At 46.2% G+C, this 16,652-nt stretch overlaps 2 protein-coding genes across 2 annotated transcripts in view; one reads left to right on the top strand and one right to left on the bottom strand.

Annotated features, from left to right (window-relative positions):
• The window catches only part of NME7 (NME/NM23 family member 7), a 90,684-nt gene extending 88,558 nt beyond the window's left edge, over positions 1-2,126 (top strand). Inside the window, exon 12 of the mRNA XM_010567384.1 lies at positions 1,705-2,126. Coding sequence (XP_010565686.1) covers positions 1,705-1,737 — 33 coding nt within the window. The 3' untranslated portion in view covers positions 1,738-2,126. The remainder of the gene's footprint in view (positions 1-1,704) is intronic.
• Positions 1,781-14,543, bottom strand: ATP1B1 (ATPase, Na+/K+ transporting, beta 1 polypeptide). Its single transcript, XM_010567670.1, has 6 exons — positions 14,531-14,543; positions 14,087-14,215; positions 6,774-6,929; positions 5,831-6,015; positions 3,857-3,937; positions 1,781-3,180 (listed from the first exon to the last, which is right to left on the bottom strand). The coding sequence occupies exons 1-6, from the start codon at positions 14,541-14,543 to the stop codon at positions 2,914-2,916; spliced, it is 831 nt and encodes a 276-aa protein (XP_010565972.1). The 3' UTR covers positions 1,781-2,913.
• Between the last annotated feature and the right edge of the window lie 2,109 nt (positions 14,544-16,652).

Genomic DNA, 16,652 nt, shown 5'->3' with positions numbered 1-16,652 from the left:
GGGGGGGCGGCTGGTGGATAGTTGTTTGGGTTTTTTGGGGGGAGGGGAAGGAGGTGTTGGTTTGGTTGTTAGGTGTAGGTTTGTTTGTTTGTTTGTTTTTCCCTAACCATCTTGTAGCCTTTTAATGCCGTGTCTCTACTAGGGCTGACAAATTCCAGCAGCATTTCCCCAGGGGTGGGGACGTGCCGGGTTGTGGGGGTTGTCTGGGGGTGGAAGCGGCCCTCTGATAGCAGAGTTACCGTGAGGCCTGTGAATAGTTGGGCCTTTTCAGTGGGTGGCTGCAGGGTGTGTGGCTAGGGTGGCTACTGCCATTACTGCCTAGTTAATTAGTGATCAGGGCGGGCCATCCTGCTTTCACTGATTTGGTACTAGAAAGTGATTGGGGGAGGGGGTAAAGGTTTGCTTTTGCTTTATTTCATATGCTATTACTAAGCGTACCTTATTTGACCCCCCCTTTGACACTTGCTCACTGAAGCCACTCCAGGCACCGTACATTTTCTACAATGTTTGTCCCATCCCCCGGAATCAGCCGTCAACTTTTTTACGAGTTCATGCTTGGAGTTTGCGCTCATATAGTAACTTAAAAGGAAGTAGGTTATCTAACCATGAGTTGGGTCTTTTATTTATAAAGCAGTTCAGAGTTGGGGTTTTCTCTGTTGCTGCTGTTTGTTTTTTTTAAACTGCCCCAGGCTCTGCACCTAAGACTTGAATTGTAGGGGCAGTTGATCCTAACAAACCTTGAGCCATGCACACACACCCCCAAAACCAGCAGCAGTAGTACACCCACCAACTGCTGGGAGCCAAAATGGCTCAGCTTTCCTGCAGCTCTTGTGCAAGTGGAGCTTGCTTTGGGGAGTGTTTTAGCGCTTTAATCACAGCGTCTTTGTTAAATCCTTGCTGCACTATAAACATACAGCAGCAGTGAAACAGTTGCAGGTGAGATTTCCTCCAGCTCCTGGGGAATAGCATGAAACAGCCAAAAGCATACACTAACTGCCATAGCCTACCGTAACTGCGCTTTTCCTTCTAGCAGATGGCAAAAAGTTCAGCAGCTTGCTTTTCCAGTATCGTGCGTTCCGATGAGAAAGGCTTCATCAAGCAGCTTGCTCTAGGATAGTCATGTTTTGTTACTTTACACAGAGAAATTCTCCCTGGTAATCTGCGTCATGCAGCATAAAGTGATCTCGGCTCCTGCAGGAAGCCAGCTGCCACATTTGTCACATCGGAGCAGCCCTGTCAGGCAGAGCCTGTTCACTGTTGGCCCAGCAGCAACACAGAACAAGTCGCTGCCCCAAAACTCTTTCTTCCGCTTGCGACTTCAGTGTGCGCCCTCCCCCTGGACCTGCAGCACATACCACTGGTGGGTGCTTTAACCCACCCTACGGATAAAACCAATTTTTACCTGTAGTTACTACTAGAATGTGTGGCCTGTGGCTCCAGACCTGGAGAACCTGCAGTAATGGCGAATACACTGAAGACTTTTTGGGTTCCTGACTGGTGTGATCAGGGGCACATGTGCCACAGCAGCCTCTAATGCAGCTCACAGCTCAGGGAAAAATTTCAGGTAACTAACACCAAACCACGCTGTTCCAGAGCTGATGTGTAACACCTTTGCTCACAGGTGGGAGCAGCACTTGAAGGCAACCCCAAGGCATGTTTCAACTATCTCCATCATGATAAAGATGTATTTTCTGTTTGAAATAGGTGCAGTACTTCTTCAAGATTCTGGACAACTAACAGCCTCCATCCTCACCCACACAAAAGACATGCACACAGAAGGGTGTGTTCATTCGTTTATTTGTCCAATGTTTCAACCTGACTGAAATACAAGATAAACAAGAGCACTGTACTCCTGGCTATTATTACATGTTAGAACATAGAGTTTTGCACTTTTAGACAACATTTAACACCATTCTATGGGGTACTGCATTGCTTTTATAAAGTTTAAAATAAAGATTTATTTTCAAACATGTGACTTTGGTTTATTTCATACATTACACTTTCTTGCAGAAAAAATAAAATTGTACAACTGCATAAATATAAAATTCTTCCACCATGAAAATGGTTAAAACATTCAATAAAGACATTAGCACCACAGTGTGCGATGCCTTGAGCAGGAAAAAAAAGAAAAAGAAAATATACAAAGCAAGGAGTTATGCCTATCACTGAGGAGAGTGATAGTCTGACCCAGTCTCACACACAACATACTGGAGGATGAGGGAAAAGGTGGAGAGAGAGACAGCATTCGCTACAGAGCACAGTACACAATCATCTATTCTCTTTAACTTCACTTAAGTTAGTTTCCCCTGCCACCCCTCCAAATAAAAAACCCTAACACCACAGAAAAGTCAGAAGCCTTATGGAGTGCTGTTAAATATAATCTCACAGGTGGGCCTTTCTTTGAAAAGGAACAAAATAATGAGAAGTATCATGCCAGTTCTAGTCCCATTGAGTATTTACACCTTGGACAGCAAAAGTCCTTGCTCACAAGAAGTAGAAAACAGATACAATACATGGCTTGAAAAATGACCAGAGTATGCACCTATAGTACTGTACACTAAATAAAATACACAAGGCAGCAATACTTAGGGGCCAGAAACACTGCTTACTACAAGTCAGTTATGGAATCATAATTTACAGTAAAAATGGGCATGTCCCAAGGCTCAATTTTGTTTTCTTTTGTCATTTACAGTAGAATAAATATTTGTCACTATTGCTACACTTTGTTTACATTCTAACCTAGTAAATGCAGAAAGCTAGTGTAAAGCATATAGATTACGTGTAGGTCCCATACGTATGACAGTTTGTTCAAGACTAGTAGGTTTTCTTTTTTGTTCTTTTTTTTTTTTTTTTAACCTTTTAAATGGCTAGGAGGAGGGGCAGGAGGGGGTGGGAAGAGAGTTGTGCTTACAATCAGCTGCTTTTTATGTCAAATTTAATATCAAAGCGTCCCTGGAAGCGGTCTTTATCGCTGTACTGGATGTTCTGCCCATAGGCCCTGCATTCCACGCGCACCTCCATGTCGTAGGTCAGGTTGGTGAACTGCACGGCCACCAGCGGCTGCAGGTACCGCGGCTGCAGGAGCTTGCCATAGTAGGGGTAGTACTGAAGGGCAAAGCCAGGGTGGCCGCCCATCCCGTAGTACTCCACTGTGCCTATTTTGTCTGCATCCTCCTCTCTCTAGAGGTGGGAAAAGGAAGAACAATGACAATCACCCAACTCTACCTTTTGCAGCCCTTGCCCCTAGCAGCATCTGTTGTTTTTCACCAAGACCGCGACCTCTCTTCGGCCATCACTGATCCTCACCTTGACAGCACAAGGACGTCCCGACACCGGAGAGGACACTGAAGCCCTGTCTAACCAGTAGCTACTCAGTAAGCACCTCCCAGCATGCATCAGCCAGGAAAAGGACTTCCCTTTATTTAAAGCCTCAACCACTTTACACATTTGGAAACCACCATAGCTTCCTATCTTACCAATGTGCCCTCTTTGGCTAAAAAAAAGTTTACCTCTTAGCTGCTTTACAGCGTCAAGTAAAACAGCTCTGCCCTGGAGTCACTTTTTCAGCCAACCGTGCCAAGAGCTCCAGTACAGCACTTGGAAGCAAAATGGCTACTTTTGAGGACGCCTTTTCCTTATCTGGCCCTGCTTTTACCCCTCCCTGTGAGGGCAGTGCTAACTGTCATCCATCATCAGTGAGGTTTTGAGACACTCCTGTTCCAAAGAGGGGGACACACCCCAAGTAAGAACCACCCCTGTTGTCTGCAGAAAGGCAGAGAGGGGTAACTACACTTGGACAAAGACTGGACTCTTCCCCTGCAGCTTCCCGACTCTGCTCTATTGCATTTTGACTTACCTTGGCACTGCAGTGGACAGGGATGAGATACGGGTTGTATTTTGCCATAACCTCTGGAGGGAGGCTCTCATTTACCGGAGCCTAGAAGAAAGCCAAAACAAGGGGACGTTACACACCAGTCACTTCTTAGCAGACTGCAGCACCTTTGCAGCAGCAAAGGTCAATGGTACCAAACACGTGCCCTTAACCGGAATCCCTTCAGCTCCGTTTCAGAGGCAACAGCTGTTGGTGGTGGTTCTTGGGAGGGACAAGCAGCGTAACACAACTAGAAGCAGGGGAACTTAACCCAAGCAGAGCTGTTGTCTGTTCTTACAGCTTTACTGCTGTGGATAGATACCAAGGCAAGCAGACCAGGCTATTTTTAATTTCATGGTGTCGCCGGGGAAATTGTTTCATGGCACAGTGCTAGCTAGCAGGGCTTGTTTGTGCAAAGCCCGGGCAGCGGCAGGAAGAGACACGCTGCGGGAGGATTCGCCGCCTGCCTGCCAGGTGCATGCAGTTAGGACTGGAAATGCAGAAGAAGGAACAAGGAGTGGCAGTCGCACCCTGACGTTGCTGAACTTTGACACCACCTACAGGGAAGGACAAAGGCTCTGAGTATGTCAGGGAAAGGTGGGGAGTGCCAACTCTGATATTGGTCTCTTGACAAGTGCCGTAGTTTTGCTTCGCAACCTTGCAACTCTCAGACCTGCTTTACACACACCTTGCCTGACACCAGAGCTATAGGGTCTCTTTGCTGGAGCGTGGAACAAGGAAAACAAATACTGCCTTGGATACACACCTCATTTCTAAATGAAACATGTAAAGTTATTCCCTGACTAGGCCCTGCTGCCTAATGCAGTCTGGAGCTCTTCAGAGCTCTGTGGCAAAGAAAAGAGAAACACACCAAACCCTTCTCTTCCCATCATCAAACGTGCACATCTTATGTCATCCCACAGCCACCACATACCAAGCACAGCACATTCCTGCTAAAATGCAGCCACTGTTTCCACCCTGGATCAGATGAGCCAAAATTCAACTCATTTCTTTTGCACAGGACAGGCTCCCTTCAAAGAAAAACATCCCTTGCAACTCGTTAGCCAGACGGCACCCTTCCCCATCCTCAACTGCACTGATAGATGCTGGTGAAGGTGGCTTAGCACACCATTTGCACTGTTTTCCATCCTGAAGATGGAGGGGCAGGTTTTGCACACCACCTTATTCAATAGCATGTGCTCTACCACTGAATTCTTACACAATTTTTTAGCATTTAAATGTGTTGGGGGAAAAAACTAAAGGTGAAAACTGTTCCTGTCCAGATTAATATCTTTCAGCATTACTGCAAACATGCCTTCAGGTGCAGCACAGGGCAAGCGGGCGACAGAGGCATCCTACAGTGTCTGGGAAACTGCATTAAATAACCTAAAGATCTCTTCACCTTCCTTGCAGCAAGAGCTGTGCCTGACTCTCAGATGTAGTTTACGCCTTATAGCCTATGTTTCAGTCTGATAGTTAATATTAGCACTACTTCATTTAATTAAGTGGTTTTAGCAAGGCAGGCAACTCTACACTGCCTGAGGAAAGAATGTAGTAGATCAGGGCATGACACAATGTACTGATCTCACTACAGATAGAGTCAGTCTGGGACAGTCGCATGGAAGCACACAGGAACTGAAAATAGGTATAACATTTGAAGAAAACGCCCCTTTAGAGCAATTCAGTTAGCAGGCTCAGAAGTTACCAGGCACATAACCGGGAGTTTGCACTGTGAGGTTCATTGCTACTTGTTATACCAACTTGCCGTGCGCAGTTTTCATTGCTTTTTAATGAAAAGTATTTTTAAAGCCAGTTACTCAGATCATCTCACAATTTCTGCTCTGCAGAAGGGGTTTAATACTGATCTCTCTCCAGAGACGGCAAAGCAGGCACAGCAAAACTGCAACCAATTCCTCCTCCTTGTCAGTAGCTTCTGCTAGAAAGGGAAGAGATACTTGCCTTAGGTTTGAAGCCGATAATTCTGTTGAGCTTGACCAGGATGCATGGTTTGCCATCCCTGTACCCGAAGGTAGGATCATTTATTCCAGAACAGTTTTCCAGCCATTCACGTTTGAATTTGCAGACCTTCTTCTGGCCCTGGGCATCATTATATGGTCCTCTCTCTTTGTAATCAGTAGGTGTTTCTGTCATGGTGGGGGAATGAAAAGACAACCATATGCAACATGATCTGCTTGTCAGGAACAGCAACACTTACGCTTCACTGTGTAGTTTGGTTTCCCCCCTCGCCCAAACAGGTAAGTGACATCACCTTCTTGAGGCTGACACCCAGCCACCCCCGTGTGGGCTGGTCCCAGACCAGCAAGTTTGCAGGGGTTCTGTTTTTTAACTGAGGATTCTTCCAGGTGACAAGAGAACAAACACATTTGTAATCCACTGGCCCAAAGATTTTTTTGGGGCAGCTTTAACAAGCGGGTTCCCCTCAGATTTTCTATGCACATATTATGAGGTGATAGTCTCATTCGCATTATTACATATAATCTATTAACAGTTAACATCTCCCAGATGTTTTGCTGCATTGCACCAAGAGGACCAACACTGGCTTTAGCAAAGTTGTCAGTAAAACCATGGGGCTTTCAGAGAGGATAAGGTCAGCGCCACATGCTTCTGAGAGTCAGCTGCAACTTTCTCCAAGTGAAATCTGGGAGTTGCCAACCATATAACCTCTATGATAAACTTCTAGGTAGACCCTTGGCCAAGTCTGGTCTGTCCAAACCAATTTAATGAGCAGCCGTATGACTGAAACCAGAGCCTGCCAGTTTACCAACATGCCGTTGGTTACGGTAAAAGGAATGGCCAAAGACAGAGACCACCACTGCTCACCCTCAGCTTCTGAGGGACCCGACGCATTGGTCAAAGCCCTCAGGAAAGGATCAAGACTTACCCCCACAGTCCTGAAATACTATGTTTTCAGTTTGTTGATCAGCACTATAGTCCTTTAAGAACTTCTCAAGGTTCTTCACATACGGCTCAAAACTTTTGGGATCAGAGGCAGTAAAGGAAATTTCTGTCTTTTGTACCTGGGGGATTTGAGTCAGTCCTAGGAAAAGCAAAATCGGGAAGAAAACATTAAGTACACCTGAGAGCTGCACAGCCTCCAGGCAATGCAACGCACACCAAGAACATAACTCATTCTAATAATTTCTATTTTTCAGACTTCAGGACTTGCATAAAACAGCTTAAGCTTGGTAGAGGGGAGGCTCTGACAGGCTCTTATATCCTCTTTCCAACAACAGTCTGGAATATTCGTCACGACGTTTGCATCACTAAGCGGATAAAAATCACAGAATCCAGGAAGGAGGCTACAAGTCAAGGTTTTCCAAAAAAAAAAAAAAAAAAAAAAGTCAACCACAGGTCCCCTGCCCACTTCCACCTTCTCCTGAAGGACAGAAGGGAAGCTGTCTGCATGTGAAACCAACCGCACGACATAAAGTCCCACAGAAGCCTACTCTTATGTATGTACCCCTACAAGGTTGACTTGAAAGTCTGCCAAACACGTTATGCATTTAGGATGCATCAGAGCCGTCCACTCATGAACCTCTGCAATGAAAGACAAGACGTTCCCCAAGTCAGGTACGGTCACTCTCTGGTGGTTGTAATCCACATTACCTTCGTGCAGTCTCCCTTGTAGGATGCAGGGCAGGAGACATTTTCTCACTTAGTAAATTAATCAGCCTGATCGTTTTCCTTGGTCTTTTCACTCCATAAGGAGGTATTTCTGATTGCAGAAATAGCCTGCTGAGCTCTCTAATCAGAAGCTCATCACCAAGTAGGTGAGTAGGAAATACCACCACATGGGAGAGATGTTTCAAAGACTGTCCTAGATTCTGGGCTGCATGACTAGCTCTGCTTTTGACTTTAGGAGGATGAATAGAAAAAGAATACATGGAGAAGGGACTAGATACAAGTAATGCCCACAGATGATAGGTGCCAACCCCTTTGCTTTTCATTATGGGACTTGGAAATAGTTGCTCCTCTGTGATGTGTAGGTCACATTTTAATTGAACGCATTGATGCAGGGCTAACACTTTAAACTTAGGTAATGGGAACTGGAGTTCATGCTGCTTTTGTGGCGGCCACTGTAATTACTGAGGTCTTGACTTCTGTTCAGTTTGTCATCCTCATTTTAGCAAGAACAAGAAAAAGGAGCAGGGGAGCAGCATTTGCTTTGACAGCTTTCAGAACAGGCCTGTTGCCAACAAGTTCCCCTGGTGCAAAACTCAGGCAGCTTAGCTGGCTGGCCCCAACCCACAAGAGCTTGTGACTCCAGCAATTTTTCCAGAGCCACTTGAGTGCTTCTGCTTAGTCCCTCCTCAAGCCAGCTCACCACTCCCCCCCCCCCCGCCCGCCCCACCGCTACCCACCAAGTTGGAATTTGTAACCTAGGACAAAGATTAGCTTTGTTCCCCTAAATGCAGCTCCTAGTCGCCAAAGATAGCGAGACATCCAGCGAGTAGCTTGGGGGTTTCAAGTTTTATTCCAGGAAGCAGCTTTAACCGTTGAAAACTCCCTCCAGTACAAACCGACCAGGTTGAGTGTTACAAGTTTAGAAGCAACTTACTACTCCACTAGCAGAATTACATCCTATCCTTCAAAGCCAGTGGCTTTCAACCCCTTTTTGACCAATGACTTGCTTTCTTGTTTCACAAACTGTTATAAAAAAATATATATAAAATAAATAAGCTGGGTTCAATTTTAGTAAGGGACTTCCATCCTGCCAACCCCTCCTCATGTTACCACTCAGCCAGGAAGCAACAGGCTCAGAGTCACTCAAAGCGGCTATCTGGAATTGCAGCAAAGGCAGGCCAGGCCTTGGTTCCTCTCCTGGGTCTGCCTTTTCCAGAGTTCAAGTTACAGGTGTGTTATTCAAGTGTATAAATATAAAATTCAGGAAAGACTGGCCAGGCGTTAAGCTTCAGTCAGGCAGTTAAGCTATCAGCTTTGCTCAGGACCTCTAAAACATAGGAACTCCCCACCTCGGTTTGTCTTGTCCAAGGTAATGCATAAAGGCACCCATGCAGGCATGGCAGGTGTAAAGGGAAGGTCAGCAATATACACCCTGTGGTGTGACAGTCACCTAGCAGAATGTCCCTGTCCTCTGGTTCAGAGAGCCTGGCCACTGATACATACAGTCCAAAGCCAACCCTCTGCCCATGAGAAGTGGTTGGGAGAACAGACTCTCATCCCAAAGCATCCCTGTCTTGCAAATCTTTGCAGAATGGCACTGGAGCCCAAGCAGTACCTCTGTGCACCCATTCCAGCAGCCACGAGCAAGAGAACAACTCTTCCTGCCAGGTAGACTTAGCCTGGGGCCATAGCTGAGCTGCTTTCAGCCTAACTGGGGGCATTTACAGGTACTTGGATGAACCAGACTGGACCAGACTTTAGTACAGCAGGTGCTTGCTTTGTTTACGACAAGAGCAAAGCAGAGATCAAGGAAGTAAATATTTGTGAAGATGAAAGACTTGTTATGAAAAATAGCTTTATCCTGATTAAAAACATATGACTGGCTTCTACCACAACCTCCATTCTCACATGCCTGGAACTGACCAGACACAAAGCCCTAAGCACAGATCTATCATTTCCTTCTTTGTTTTCCATCTGTACACCCCATAGCCAAAATAAAGCTTCAGTGCTGTTACCAGAGCAGCACTATCACCGAATCCTTCTTAAGCAATCTTGTTTAAAAAAAAAAAGTGTGTTGATTTTGTATGATGAGAGGAGGTAACCTCTGCAGAACACTTCTGTAACCTTTCTGAAACCTTCTCTCATCCCCATTAGGGAACTGAAGCAAGCAGGGACAAGAAAAAAAAACCACAAAGTTGAGCCATTCCAGTGCTACCTACCATGGGCTAGACACCTAAGGAAGTACATGGCTCCAATAAGTTACAGGCATGAATAAGCTAAGGGCTCCATGCACATGAGGAAGCCATCAAAAGCAAGTCCTATGGGGGAAAAGAAACAAAGCCTCAAGTGCTTTCATAGCCAGGAGTCTAGACAACCCTCTCCCCATCTTCAGACTATAATCTGTTTGCCACAGTTCTGCATCTCATGCTATCCACAGAGATGCACCATGATGTCATGTGTGGTGATGCTGTTCTTCACACCTGGAAGAATTAAGTAATTTACTGCTAAAATACTGATGAACTACTTTAGAAAATTTCTGCAATTGGCTCTTAAGAGTGCATTGCTAGGAGATACAATTCCTATCTTCACTTGACTAACACCATCCACATAAATGATGAGTGATGCCTTGACTTGGTAACAGACACCACCTTCTGTTGGCTTTCTAGCTCTGTGAATGTACAGAGATACCAAAAGCCAAAAAAAAAAAAGGCATGTAAACTCATTGGTTTCTTCTTTTTTTTTTTTAAGCTACAGTTCCACTTCCAAACCACTGTTGCAGATTAAAGTCACATTTATTCAAGTTCATTTAAAACCAGATTTTCCATGCAGACTTTATCATTCTACACTGGAAGAGCAAGAGTTCAGGAAAAAGTGTCCTGAGGGTGAAGATGGAGAAGCTAGAAGTGGGAAGTCAGGCTTGTTATTAGGAATGGTTGTGTAAGTCCATAGTAACCACTCTTGCTTCATCACGCAATGCTCACTTCCAAGTACCGTGTAATCTTGGTTCAGAATGAGTCTGAACACTCCGGGGATGACACAGATGACAAAATGACTTATCACTACACCATTCCTGTTTACCACCACCCCCAGCTCACTAAATGAGGATAGGCTTTAAAAGCCTCCATACCAAGCAATGTCCTTCCAAGCTTCCAGTCACCTTCTACCTCATCCCCAAAGTACAAAAAGCAGGCGTAAGTTTTCTAAAAATGCAGCAAAATCTGCTTGGCAGGTAACATCCCTGGAGCTTGAGATTCAGAGATTTTTTCCAAACAGAGGTGCTGAGACAACAAAAGACAAAAGCAGAAAAGTGTGACTTCACAGGAGGCAGCACATACTCCTTGGGGCCTTCCTGCTACCTCCCCACTGCTATACAAGCTAAATAAGCCAAGTGGGGAATTCACACCAGACCAGCCTTTTCCATGACACATCATGGACAGGCAGCACTTGGAGCAGGGACACCTGAAATCCCCTAGCTTGAGCAGGGATTCTTCCTGCCAGCTGCCACTTAAAAAGAGCCACAGGCAGCAGTGAGCTCTCCCCCCTACACCAGCCCTAGTGATGGGATGCTGTGTTTCACAGGATGCACACCACAAGATGGCAGGATACACAGCCCAATTTACATTGGGGTGGGGAAGAGGAGGAGAATGAAGAATTATTTTTTAAACACAGTACACTGTTTAAGAGGCAATATTCTCACCCTTCCCTAGTAGCAGGATAAGTCCTCTGCGCTTAAAGCATAGTCTGAGGCGGCAGCACACATGGAACTGGGAGCTGGGGCTGTCACAATACAATGGCAAGGCTGGACAAGAAGGTGAGCTGCACTGTCCCTTCCCCCACCTCAAGACAAAAGAGGAGGGGGCAGGGGGGGAAGTATCATGGGAAGGTACAAAACTCAGCTTGCCCTGAAGCCCTGTATAACATTCCTGTTGTGTTCAATGCAGAAACCAATTAGCATATTAATGACACTTGGCTACAAAAATAGCACTTTATGGCTTTCAATGTTATACCTATGTCAATAACTCAATAAAACATCCTGTAGGTTCTGTTGCTGTTACAAAATCTGTTGTATTTCAGAACAAGAATGGTACCATAGCAGCCCCTACAGCATTTTCTCCTGTAAATCCTGAAGGGAAGTGTAGTTTCCTCTTTCCCAGCCATTTTGGGCTGACAACAGTGACTTGCCCAAGAAGGACAGAGCACTGTAACAAGAATAAAACCAGGTTTTCTAGCTTCCTAGAAAATCCAAGGCCCTATCAAGCTGCCAATATACTTACTTGGCTTGCAAATCTTCCCACAAGAACCAGGAATTAGAATTGCACACCACCCTACTTTATGTAGTTCATAGTCTGCAGGGGTCCCAGATCACAAAAAAATTCGAGTTGATGCTCACCAAGTGCAGGAGTGAACATGCCCACGCATGTGTTCGTTGTCAGAAAAGCAGTTGTGCTTGCAGCACAGGGGAGAGCCCTGCACAGCAGGGGAATACAGGGACTGCTGACCTGCCGAACACAGCGGTGCAGCAACTCACTACAGTGTCAGTCCCTCTGAAAGCCTACATTAAAAGGCTATTTTTGACTCATTGTGGTATAATGGCTGCTGTGCTAGAGGATGAGGAACTTACTCCACATTAAGAGCCAACCTCCACCACGCCTTACCCCCAGCTTGTCCTCATCTGTAGAAAGAGTTGTCACATGATGCCCTGCAAAAGACCCTGTGCTATTAACTGGTAATTGTTTCCTTGAAGTTGTATGCATGTGCCATTACAGCATGGTTCAAAACCCTTGTTTATTGGGCTCCCTACTGTCATATCTTCAAGGAGCGGGATCCCGTGATTTCAGTACACGTCCTGAAAGCCCATTACAAAGATCCCCGACGACCTTTTCATTCTTCCTCCATTTTGATTTCTGTAGTACATGCTACAAGAGGGTCTCAAAATTCAGTTCCTTCTTTTGGTTAAAAAAAGGGTAAGCCCCAGAAAAACTGGTGCAGCATGCAATTAAAAGATGCATAAAAAGCCTCTGCAGGCTGAAATCTTACACAGAAATTTTACCACAGAGTTGCTTTGAAATTGGAATCGCAAACTGCTATTACACAGAAAGCGAACAGTTTACCTAGAATGAGTAATTATGTGACATCAGGCTAAACAGCAGGTCTATCTGGATGTGACCCAAGATCCATGGGCTTCTTCGCTAATTATTTCATGTCTGGTGAGACCACTGGGCTTCGGCCGGGGAAAAACACATTATTAAAGTAACAACTACTCCACCGTTAGGCATGTTGGCTTTTCAGATGCAGCTAATGGCTCTGGGCAGTATCAGTGACAGTTTAGTCTTTCCTGCAAATGTCAGAGCCCATTGCAGAGACAGAAACAGCCACTTTCAGTGCTTAAGACAGCATTTACCCCAGCCATGCTGGTACATTAAGAAGTGTCACATGCTAACACAGCAGTTCCAGTCTCTGTTCTGTCTTTAAAAAGAGCTGGTGGAAAAGCAGTTATCTGAAAAAGATGCTTCTTTGCCGAGATAAAACACCATTTGGTGATGGTAACGTTCCTCGTTCCTCGTGTTGTTAGAGCAGGGAATAATCACAGCATAGCACTGCAGACAGTGGGGCTCTAAGACACTAGAGCCAACTTCTGTAGCTACAAGCCATCAGCCTCACAATTGTCACTTAAATACCACTGTTATTAAAAGCTTCTGAACTGTTTTACAGAGCAACTGGAGACAGATCGTTACCATCCCCAGTGCCAACCAGCCTCAAGGTCATTTGTAATGTGGGAAAGCAGCAGTTGCGCAGCTCCCCCCCACGCTCCGAGCTGCCTCTGGCTGCGGCGGGAATCAGATAGCACAGCAGAGCCAGGACAGGCAGAGCAGGGAAACCTGCGGCAAGGGCTAGTTACTCCATTTGCCCCCACCCAAGGCAGGCTGGCCATAGACACTGCTCAACTGATCATTTTAATTTTGAGCAGAGACTTATTTTATAGGTCATGCATCAGCAACTACAAGACCTGCTTTTAACCTCCCACAACACATTCAATTGAAATACCCATTAGTAAATGCAACCATCTCCTCTACATCACACCGTGTAGTTCAGTGTTGGCTAATACAATTCAGTAAGCACACCCAGAGTTGGTACCGTCCCCTTTCTCCTTGTGCACTGCAGATTCACCGATAAAGCTAACATTTTACCTTTGTCCCTTCACTTACCCATGGGAACACAGTGGCTAGGGAAAAAAAAAAAACTGAATTCAGCTTCTTCATACAACTCATTCCCAAGTGAAGCCTCTTAGCCTTACTCCATCGCTTTGTTTTAGGGGAAGGGAAGAGCAAACCAGGTTTGAGCTCCTGTCAGACAGGAGGCATATTTCATGCGATGCAACCTTTAATTCTAGCAGGATTGCCTTCAAGCCTCAGTACTGTTAACACAGAAGGCTGAGAACATACCCACCCCCTACAAATATGTGTTGCAGCAACGACATGCTTATTTCATCCTCCTTCTTGAGGTGAGTAACCAACCCGCCTCCCCAGAACAGCTTGCACCAAGTCAAACATGGGCCTCCTATTTAGTTACCTGGAGGTGCCACTCGATCCTGGTATTTGGGCTCAAATTCACTGACAGTGAGCAACATCACTTGGATGGTCCCAATGAATATACCTGCCAGGCAACCGTAGAAGATGACATAGAAGAGGAGGATCTTAACTGCAAGAGAAAACAGAGAAGAATCAAATCAAGCCCTCAAGGCAGTCACATTTCAGGACAAAATTTCCAACCTTTGCCACCTGCAAGGAAGAGCCCAGCACACTGAATTCAGATGGCAAGCCCTGTTGCAGAGCCATATATTTAACAGCGAGATTATGCCCTGATGCAGACAGAAAATGTAACTCACTCCAGTTGTTTGGAGGACTGGAAGCATGAGCCCCTGAAAACCTAGAAATCCATAAATAAGGATTTATGATTGTAAAACATGAAGACTAAACAATGTTCTTCCATATTTTAAAAGATCCCTTGGCTGACCCAATACCACCATCGCACGCTATCACAGGTGACAGACATCCAGCGAAGCAAGGGCCCAACAGCAAGAAGCCATACCACGGGTGTGCTCTGAAGGACACCCATTCCGCAAAGCTCTGGGCCTCAAAGCTGTTTCCAGGAGAGTCTACAGTAAATGTTTCATTCCGGTTTACAAGCAATTGCAAAGCTGGACCTCCCCTAGTAATTCACGCTATCACCTCCATTAAAGACAATGGGAGCAGAATTTGGGCCCAAATTAGCTCCAATGCTCAATCTCAAATGTAGGAAAGCACTCAGACATGTCACAGTACTGCACGTTTACCAGCCTTGTATGTCTACAAAGGCACTCCAGGACTGCTCATACCAATTAAAAAGTGAATTACATAATGAAAGATTGAATATAGTTTTGGTCAAAAGGGACATGCCTAGAATAATTTTAGGGGGGAGTGGCTAAGAGCCTGGAGATGCAGCATGGCTCAGACTCTGGGTATCAGTTACCAGTTTACAAGGATTATCTCAACTGATTAACTGCACAGTAACATGCTGTACTAGGCATCACCAGGCCACCTACAGGAAGGATAAGCCAGCCCATGCCAAGCAACTCTATGCTAATCAGGCTGCAGGAACAAGCAGGCCAGCGGAGAGGCCAAAGAGTACTTGAAAGAGAGCCTGCTTGATCTCGGACTGTCCTCATCTAATTGCAAACAAAAAAGAGGTGGTTTATTTGAAGGACTCGAAGTGACAAGCTACAAGGGAAGCTGAAGAAGCGGCAGGCAGAAGTATTCCTCCTCGCTCCCCAGCTCCATCATAAAAAAAACTTCATCACTGGAGAAGCCTCCCACTGAAAGCAGGCGGTTCTGGTTGCTTTCTTTTCAAGTCTATGAAAGACGGGCGAGCAGGAGGGACAGCCAGTGACACGGAGGCTGAGAGACGCTGTCAGAAAGGCACTCCATCCTCTCGTCTTCCTCACGTGCACCTGAGGCAGGGGAGGCAGCCGGGGCTGGAGGGCAGAGCTCGGTGTGGTAACGCGGTACTCCAGGAGTTAAAAGCACTCTTTGGTATCCAGGCAGCGTAAAGCAAATGGCTGTGACGTCAGGGACGTGTGGAAATTTTTTCCAGAGCATGGTCATAGGAGGTGCTGTTGTAACAAACCAAACACTAATGCTGTTGTCTGCAGCGTAACGCCTTTGAGTTTTGTAACATCAGAAGGCAAACGCTGGGAGGTAGCTTATTTAATCAGGTTCCCAGCCAGGATGCTCTTAACACCAAAGACACCTTAAAGGTCAAAACCACTCCGAGGTCTCAGAAAATGCACAGCGGGCCTAGCAACCGAGCACAACAGGGTTGAACAAGAAAGCTTCCCGCAACAGGTAGGTTTATAACAGAGGAATCAGATCATCAGCCTGCAGATCGACTCCGCAAATGGAAATCAGTCCTAGGCGGATAGGTACAGGCGCTCTGGGAGAAGGACCTGGTTCAGCCTCCGCGTTTGAAGCACTGCGCAGTTGCCTGGTGCCTCAGGAGCAGAAAATACCTATCCATGCGCACCCACAACCCAATTCTGCTCACGTAAAGATACAGCAGAAGCCTGCTCTAGTCCGCCCGCCTGCCAGAGCTAAAGCTGGCAGCTCCGGATGTGGCACCTCCGGCCGATCCATTACAACAGGAGCCGAATTCAACATCGCAAGGGTGGCACACCAGCTGTGGTTGGCAGCAACTGGAAGACTGTCTATTTGCGTAAAGAAAATGTTAAAAGCCTCTTAGTCTAAGTGCTATTTGTACAGCACCTAATAAATACATCATGAGCATTTAATCACGAACGCACATATAGCCATTTCCTTCTTGCGGAGGCATTAAAAGCCAATTGTTCTCTCTCGACGAGGTAAAATTAGCTCGGTTTTCTTTATCCGGAGAAGAGGGAAGAAAAGAAAAGGCACCCCGAAGTCTAAGGCAGACAGATGACGGCTAGGAGGGCAGACTGCCCCGACGGCGATGCTCCCGGGCCGGGCCAGCCACCGGGGAAGGAGACCCAAGGACGAGGCGCCCTCGCCAAGGTCGGCCCGCCCCAGGCTCCATCCCGGGGCCGGGGGCCGACCTTCCCTCACCCCCGGCCCCACCTGAAGTC

This window comes from Haliaeetus leucocephalus, unplaced genomic scaffold (genome assembly GCF_000737465.1).
Source record: "Haliaeetus leucocephalus isolate CR32 unplaced genomic scaffold, Haliaeetus_leucocephalus-4.0 Scaffold228, whole genome shotgun sequence".
NCBI classification, from domain to species: domain Eukaryota; kingdom Metazoa; phylum Chordata; class Aves; order Accipitriformes; family Accipitridae; genus Haliaeetus; species Haliaeetus leucocephalus.
This window is presented reverse-complemented; position numbering and strand designations above follow the sequence as displayed.

Excerpts from the sequence above, each read along its gene's own strand:
- ATP1B1 (XM_010567670.1), bottom strand. Across the intron at positions 6,930-14,086 it reads GGATCGAGTGGCACCTCCAG|GACTGACTCAAATCCCCCAG; the intron begins GTAACTAAATAG and ends TGCTTTTCCTAG. Across the intron at positions 3,181-3,856 it reads CTGTCCACTGCAGTGCCAAG|AGAGAGGAGGATGCAGACAA; the intron begins GTAAGTCAAAAT and ends TCCCACCTCTAG.